This window comes from Chiloscyllium plagiosum, chromosome 15 (assembly GCF_004010195.1).
Source record: "Chiloscyllium plagiosum isolate BGI_BamShark_2017 chromosome 15, ASM401019v2, whole genome shotgun sequence".
Classification (NCBI taxonomy): Eukaryota; Metazoa; Chordata; class Chondrichthyes; order Orectolobiformes; family Hemiscylliidae; genus Chiloscyllium; species Chiloscyllium plagiosum.
The window spans coordinates 12,895,322-12,904,250 of record NC_057724.1 but is presented as its reverse complement, the minus strand read 5'-3'; the positions used below and the strand labels follow the sequence as shown (position 1 = coordinate 12,904,250).

Genomic DNA, 8,929 nt, shown 5'->3' with positions numbered 1-8,929 from the left:
AGAGACACACACTGACAGGGAAAGGAGAGAGAGACAAAAAGACAGGGAAACTAGAACTGCTATGCAGGCAAAGCATACAGTGACTTAGGAATCTTTTCTTGATGGAAAGCAGTTTGAAGTCATATCCAAGTTCTTGGAAAAACTATAAAGATTTTCTTGTTGGTTGATGCTCTAGATGTGGTCATTCACCATTACAAGGTCTGCCTCCTGACAAGTGACATTAAATCAGATATGTCACATTACAAAGATAAGCAAAGAATAGCATTGTCAGCAATGAAACAATTCTTGCTGGTTTTTTTTTGCTGAAGGAGGACGGCATACAAAATATGGGCCTGAAAGCCAATAAAATAGCTAATTCATAAAAGCTAAAACACAAAATACAGGTATTTTTAAATGTTGCAATGTTGAAGGGTGTAAACATTTGAAAAGCATTTCAGAATGCTTGAAATCCATATTCCTCAACTTGTACAGAGTTAAAGCAAAACATTATCAATATCACTCAAGTATTTAAATTAAATTCAGCATATTACAAAGGCACCAATCATTATTTGCTCATTATTTCCATCACCGGAAGACAAAATCTACCAGTGAAGTTAAATTCAACTTCAAAATAAAAACAAGTTAACATATGTAACATATATTACAATTCAATCCTGATTTTTGAAAAAAGCCAGTGCAGATCAAATAAGTCATAATCATAATTAGTGTAAATTATATTCATACTGTAAACCTTTAATAGCTGCCACTGAGACAGGAAGAACTGTGCAAAAACTTGGATAGGCTTATTACTGTATGGTTAAGAGGTTATGGCTAGAATTGAAACAAATTCTGTGTTCGACATATCAAAAGCGAAAGATCAGGAACACTGCCCAGGTATGTTCAAGGTGTTACGGCAAATAGATGAGTATTTCCTATTACATAACTGTTGGTGAGTTTGCGCATCAGTGGCTTCAGAGAAATCTTTAAATATATTAAGGCTACACCGCCTTTGAGGTTGGATTCTGCAGATGGTAAGCAAGTTTGGAAGACTGAAGTGCATTTTGATAATGAGATCAGCACCACAACAAAAGGCTCCCTTCACACCAGCTCCCCCCAACCCCATCGCATAAATTAATAAATGTGTTGTGCATATCATATCCCTGCAGTACGAATGTAATAAGTTCAGTTTGAAATGTTCTCTGCTTTTATCATCAGTGACTCCATCCCATTAAATGACTTGCCTTAGCCTTTTCTGTCATTCGTCGCATTCTTCCCGATCTTGACATGCCAAGGTTTAGACGTTCACCAGCTGGGACAAAGCCATCATCATCAGAGTCATCATTGTATAAAACCGTCCTTCTACCTTGGTTTCTAGTTCTAATTGTGGAGCACTTATTCAATCGATCTACACACAATTCGTCTTCATCAAACCAATCATCTAATAGTTTTGCCCGTTTATATTTATTCGCTGGTATTGAAAATCTGAAGCGTTTCCTCCTCCGCCTCCTCCTCCTCACTACTTTGCTTTTTATATTTCCTTTCCTTGTTGTTTTCCTTCTCACAGCCTTGCTATAATCGTGATCTCCTTCAATGTGGTCTTTATCTGATCCAGGAGCAGACTCTGAACCACTTTCAGACCCTGGGCCAGATTTAGCTGATGCATTGCTACCTAATTGTGCAATGCCATCCATCTCCCCCATGTTTGGATTCTCTAAGCTACTTTCCTCTGAATCACTCATCGCCTTCCTCTTTGCAGAAGTATGTATTCCATGACCATTAACTAAAGGACCATTTGAAAAGTGATCTGAAAGAGAAGACAAATTTGCAGCTGTAACATATGTAAGATAATTACTTGGCTTTTACACTTGCCACACTTTTAACTTCAGCTTATAATAGTCTTGTAGGCTGAATCTTCTAGAGATTTTACCTTGCAGCTGGTGCACCTGACCAGACTCCTCTGTTACATCCACAAGTTCTGTGAAGAGACCTGATGCCAACTATTGCAGAATGCAGCATCTCTGAGTAATAAATCCTGAAGCTTATTTTGAATAGTATGAATTGACTCATTCATTTTAGACTAGGCATTAACACTTGGACTGACCATACATTTAAGATTAGCTATGAAACAACTTTATCAAAACAGAAGAACAAGCCGTCGGGTCTGATTTTCTACCAGCCATTTACCTTTTTTTTTAGATAAAAAGGTGATTGTTATAACATACGCAAGACAAATCCTGCACGTCAACATATTCAAAAGAATTCCAAATAGTTCTAACTGATTTAACTTTGAACAAAGCAGAAATAATCAGTTGCAATTTAGAGAGGTTTAAATGGTCAAAAGAACAACAGAGGTAGGGTGTTAAAAGGACACAACCAAAGGAACGATTAAGAAAGGATGATGAGAAATTTATTCAAAGATTTGGGTTTTGAAAGCAGGAGAGGAAGATGGACAAGCTTAAAAATTGAGAGTTCTGAAGCATAAAAAAACCCAAAAGAACTACAGGTATGGAAATCAGAAACCAAAAACTGCTGAAAACTCTTAGGAAGTCCCTTGAAGGTGTTCTGAAGAAGGGTCACTGGACATGAAACATTAATTCTGATTTCTCTCCATAGATATTGCCAGACCTGCTGAAAATTCCAAAGCACTGTACTTTAGACACCTGAAGGAAAAATGATTCAATGGTAAGGTGAACAGAGAATAAAGCCAGAAAAATGAACGTAAGCTGGATTAAGTTACAAAGGATGACAAGTGTAAAACTACGAAACAATTTAAATAGAAGCATACCCATTTTAATTTTGAGGCAATGGGGATCAGGACCAAATGTAGGTCAGCATGATCAAGTAGAAGACCAAGGACAGCATAATCAAGTAGCGGAGTTTTGGTTGTGCTAAATTTAAAAGGTTGAGGGGGGGTTGGAGTCTGTCTAGCACATATACAGAAAGTATTTTCACTTGCGGCAGAGCCTAAGTCTGGGAATAAAAGCAAGATGGAGAAATTTATCGAGACTGTGATTCAATTTCACAGCTAGCTACCACATAAGTAGCTGAGACAAATACCTCAAATGCTTTTAAGGGGAAGTTGGATAAGTACATGAGGGAGAAAGGAATAGAATAATATGTTAATAGTTAGACAAAGTAAGTGGGAGAAACTTCATGTGGAATGTGAATGCAAACATAGACAGTTGGACTAAATAGCAGTTTCTCAGATGTGAATCCTATGTAGAAGAATAAAATAGTAATGACAGATAAAATGCAAGCACCTGGAGGATTAATACCACTCTAGAACTTGATGTTACAGGGCTTGCTTATATGCAGAGGATCATCCACAAGAGTCACTTTCCATGTTTCATACTCACTCTAGTTATTCTTATGAATAATCCTTCATGAACAAAGATTTGATAAAAGTCATCCATTGACTAAATGTGTATTCAGTGACGAATGGTGGACTTCATTCCAGTATATTGTAGGACACATTGCAACATCTTATGAGTTCTGGGTGTCATGAATCCAAATTATAAAGGAAATATTTTTTCTGAACGTGCAGGCTGTGGCTTCAAACACTTTGGGAAGCAATCTACAAATGATTTCTGGTTTGCCTTCAAAATTCTGGGTGAAACTGAGAGAATCCTGAGGCAGTGATTCAAAGACCTCAATGCTAACCTGAAGTCTGTTGCCACCCAAATCAACAAACATGTTGAGGTCATGCCTGGCAGCCAGGGCATCCTGGAGTTCGTATATGCCATATTCAACCCCTTCCAGCATCTAGGTGCAAATAGCAGTAGATATGACAAGAACAGCAGGAGTAATCAGCCCCAGCACCAAATACAGAAAGACAAAATGTCAAAATCATTTCATGGGCCAACACAAGGGTCAGTAAAAAGTCCCAGGAAAAAAAAAACAGAAGCATTTATAAACTCCAAATTAAATATCATAGAAGTGAAATAACATTGAGCTGAAAAAATCTGAAGATGGTTCCATGCTGCTATAGTTGTGTCTATGGTCTCCTGCAAATTCTCAGGATGTATTTAACCCTTGGACCAGCAAAACATAAAAGAAAGTCTCAATTGGGATGCCTGCAGTAAAATGACGTAGTATCAGTGGCAAAATCAATTGCAAGTGCAAATGAGTGAATAAACATGTAGAAGAATAGACATCCCAGAAAGATTTTCATTTTTAACCACCACACTTCAGCACTTACATACTTGCTGAACTACAAGACACATCTATTTGTCATTACCTTGCCCTGTAGGCATAGGGGCATTTCCAGTTACTCCAGTAGATCCAGACACTGAACCAATTCCACTCCTATTCTGTACTTCACATTCAGGGAATGGTGACAGCTGTAGATACTCAACTTCATCATTCAGTGATACTGGAAGAACTTCTGTTTCCAAAACTGGAAAATAAAATGTTATAATATAATGGCATAAACCACCATACCTGGTTTCAATGTGGAAGGGAAAGGAAAGCATTTTTAAAAATCTAAATTTGCCTCGCAATTCCTGCTAGAGATGCACATGACTCAGTTCAGAAGTCATATACACAAAAAAAACGGCTGCACACAATGATGAGATGTAAGAGGAGAATAATAGATAACTTCACTATCATGTTTACCAAAAAGAATAAACATCTTCTGGGGAGAACAAAATCTGGCAAGAGATTTTTTTTTAAAGTACAAAAAGCAGCTAATTTACTTTCAGTTGGCAAGTAAAATGTAATTGCCTCTGGATGAATTTTCACTGCCTTTGAAGACTGACCTGCTCTCTGGTCCCCCCCTCACGTTAACACGACTAGCGCAGAGTTCAGTAAATTAAGAGTTGCTGTCTCACTCTAGCATGTAATCAAATCTTTAATGCATTCACGTAATACTGGTTATTACTGACAGGGCCAGCACTTTTTGCCCATCCCTAATTGCCATGAGAAGCTGATGGACAAGCTGTTTTCTTCACTTAATAAAATGAGTGTTGTGAAGACATTCCAACAACTCTACTGAATAAAGATTGAGAATTTAGATTCAGAGAAGAAGCAGAAGAAAAAAAAAGCAACAAATGTTTAAGTCTTAAAAAAAAGCACAACACTGCACATGCTGGAAATCTTAAATAAAATTAGAAATGGTTCAATATTATAATGGTTACATGCTATTTCTCTCTCAGCACCAGGGACCTGGGTTCGATTCCAGCCTTGGGCTTGCGTGGAGTTTGCACATTCTCCCACTGTCTGCGTGGGTTTCCTCCAGATGCTCTGCTCTCCTCCCACAACCCATAGATCGGGTAGGTTAGGTGAATTGGCTATGCTAAATTACATTCTGGATCAGTGGTGCTGGAAGAGCACAGCAATTCAGGCAGCATCCGACGAGCAGCTAAATTACAGGTTACATTAGTCAGGGAAAATGTAAAGAAATTGGTTGAGGTGGGATACTCTTCAGAGGGTTGGTGTAGACTTGTTGGGCCTAATGGCTTCCACACTAAGGATTCTATAAACTACATCGCAGCTGAGAAAAGTTTCACAGTAACTGTTTTTGCAGACAAATTCATTCTATAAACCAAGTTAAACAAAAGGAATGAGGCTTCAATGACAACGAAATACAGGTGTTCCAGATGATTTAATAAAACAGCGAAAGCTGCTGAAAATGGGACTATAAATGCTTTAAAAGAACAAAAGTATCTTTGTTCCAAAACATAACTGAACATTTGTAAAGGCTTATGAATTTATTGCAACTGAAACTTTTTGGGAAGTAATGGCACTTTCATAATTTTTTTCCCCCATGAAGTTACCCCTCTTCTCTACTACTATCAGTATCACTTTTGAACTACGCAGTTTAATTTCCTTGTATTACTTATATGCAAGCGCTTACTGAATTCCTTTAACCAAATTTAATTGATTTATATTTTTCCTCATTCTCACCACCTTCTACTCCACTTTAATAAACCTCCAGTTACATGGCATTCAGTCCATTCAGGAGTTTTAAAAACTTCTGCTTCAGTTTTTAGATCTCATGTCTACTTCCTTGCCCTCCATGTCAGTGCAGTAATTTAAGATGGGAGAACAACAAAGTAACCAAAAACAATAAAATCCCATTTAACTGTTACTGTTGCACAATGTTCATAGTTGATCTTGCCCAAAAAACAAATTTTTCCCTATTGAAGTATACAAATTAAAAAGGTAAAGATAAAGTCACCATAGACTAAATGGCTGCTCTCTCATTAGACAGAAATGATTGATAGCAGTTAAACCTAAGGGTCACGCATTTTAGGTGAGGGGAGAGGCAGAAAAAGGCAGGTGCTTTATGGTAACCTAAGTTGGTGCGGGAATTGAACCCAAGCTATTGGCATTGCTCTGTAACATAAACCAGCTACGTAGCCAACTTAGATAACTGAACTCCTGTACAAATCAATCACATGGTGATTTTAAAATACTTCGCAATTCTGAGCAAATTCAAAACTCTCACCTGGAGTTGTTCTTGATGAAATAGCTCTAACTGAACAGGACGGTAAGATATTCAGGTCTGCCTTAGGTGAAGTGTTTGTTGGTTCATGTGCTAGGCTAAAAGACAAGAATGAGAATAGTAAATCATCATAAAGGAAGAGTATAAAGATAAGAGTATGAACTATTATCAATTGCGTTCAATGTAAAACTATGAAACCATTTAATTGAGTGCTTTATATCTGATATCAATCCAAAGTAACTTAAATGGGGAGAGAGGAAGATTGGAAAATTACAGCACAGAACTGTATCAGCTTAGAATTAAATTGTCACTGATGAAAGGTCTGGAGATTTTAATCAATGCTCGAGTGATGAGGATTTGCCATACTGTCAGAGATGCCATGTTTTGATCAGACTTTCAACAGAGGCCTCATCTGCTTTCCTACTATTGCTTGTGGAGTTCACTGTGTCGTAAAAGCTGCTGCAGTTCCTGTGTGACAACTTAAAATAAAGTACTGCACTGATGTGAAGTTTATTTTTACATTCACTCATGGGACATTAACGTTATTAGCTGGGCCAGTATTTATTGCCCAATCTTGTTGCCCTTCAGGTGGTGGTGGTGAGCTTCCTTGTTGAATTGCTGAGGTCACAAACTAGTTTGACATTCAATGCCCTTATGGGAAGAATTTCAGGATTCAGTGACAGTAATGGATGGTAAATGGTTTGGAGGGGAACTTGCAGGTGATGATGTCCCCATGTTTCTGCTGCCTTTATTGTTCTATATGGATGCGGTCGTAGGTTTGGAAGGTGCTAAGAATGTTTGGTGAATTTTTGCAGTGCATCTTGTAGATAGTACGCACCATTGCTACTGAATATCAGTGGTAGAGGGAGTGGATGTTTGTGGATGTGGTGCAAATCAAGTGGACTTTACCCTAAATGCTCTCAAGCTTCTTGAGTGCTGTTGGTCTTGCACACATCCAGGCAAGTGGAGTGTATTCTCAAGTTGTGCTTCATAGATGGTGGACAAGGTATGGGGAGTCAGGGGATGAGTTACTCACTGCAATATTTCTAGCCTCTGCCCTGCTCTTGTAGCCACTGTTTTTATGTAGCAGGTTCATTAAGTTTCTGGTCAATGGTAATCTCCAGGACATTGATAAAGAGGGATTCAGTGATGGTAACACCATGAACAATGCAAGGGTCGATAGTTAGATTTTTTTTGGAGATGGTCATTGCTTGGCATTTGTATGATGGGAATGTTATTTGCCACTTTTCAGCCCAAGTCTGGATATTGTCCAGATCCTGTTACATTTGAACACTGACTGCTTCAATATCTGAAGAGCTGTGAATGGTGCTGAACATTAAGAAATCAATGGCAAACATCCCCACTTGATGTAACAATGGAGGGAAGGTCATTAGTGAAGCAGGTGAAGATGGTCGAGTCTAATACATGATCCTTCAAAAGTCAAATAGAGATGTTCTGAAGTTGGAACAATGAACAACCACTATTCTCTGTACAAGTCAGGTTCGACTGCAAGCAGCAAAACAGTTTGCCCTTGATACCAAATTCTAGTTCAGCTAGGGCTCCTTTATACCATACTCTGTCAAATGCAGCCTTGATGTCAAGATCTGTCATTCTCACCTCACCTCTTTTGTCCATGAAGACTGTAATGAGGTCAGGATCTGAATGGAACTGGCAGAACCCAAACTGGGCATTACTGAGCAAGTTATTTACTGAAGACTGGTATCTGTGATGCTGGTGACCACCACAGGGGGCCAAGATGGATCATCCACTCACTAGCTGAAGATTGCTGCAAACACTTCAGCCTTATCTTTTGGACTGATTTGTTAGGCTAGTCTATTGAGGATGGGGATATTTGTGAAACCACCTCCTCCAGAGAGTTGATTTGCACGTCCATCACCTTTCATGACCGGATGTGGCTGGACTGAAGAACTTAGATCTGATCGATTAGTTGTGAGATTGCTTAGCTCTATCACTTGCTTATGCTATTTGCCATGCAAAATAGTTTTGTTTAATAGCTTCACCAGGTTAACCCCTCATTTTTAGGTATGCCTGTTGCTACTCTTGGCATGCCTCCCTGCACTCTCCATTACACGACAGTTGAATCGCTGGCAAGATGGTCAAGTGGGGATACGCCAGGTCAGATTGTGGAGTACAACACTGCTGCTGTTGACAGTCCATAGAGCCTCAGAGATGCAGAGTCTTAAGTTGTTAGATGTGCTCCGAGTGATGTTGTGTTCTATGGCACCACTATTGCACTAAAGTATATTCTCGACATGAAGGCAGGACTTCGTCCCCACAAGGACTTTGAGATGTCTGGCAGTGTTGAGAAGTACTACATAAATGCAGTTCATTTTTTTTTTAAGTTTCATAAATACGTCTTTCAAACCTCCCTCATTTTATATGGAAGCCACCACAAACAAGTAATCACCTGAGATGTGGAATATGTGGACTGAGTTTAAAATGATTTCATCACCAGCCTATTTTTAGCTTACAAGTGAAATGCTC

The 8,929-nt window shown here is 38.7% G+C and overlaps 1 protein-coding gene across 1 annotated transcript in view; it reads right to left on the bottom strand.

Moving 5' to 3' along the window:
* Nucleotides 1-831: 831 nt before the first annotated feature.
* The window catches only part of brwd3 (bromodomain and WD repeat domain containing 3), a 108,053-nt gene continuing 99,955 nt past the window's right edge, over nt 832-8,929 (bottom strand). The window contains exons 38-40 of the mRNA XM_043704432.1: nt 6,428-6,522; nt 4,217-4,375; nt 832-1,783 (exon numbers count right to left, since the gene is read on the bottom strand). Of these exons, the coding sequence (XP_043560367.1) occupies nt 1,191-1,783; nt 4,217-4,375; nt 6,428-6,522 (847 nt within the window). The 3' untranslated portion in view covers nt 832-1,190. The remainder of the gene's footprint in view (nt 1,784-4,216; nt 4,376-6,427; nt 6,523-8,929) is intronic.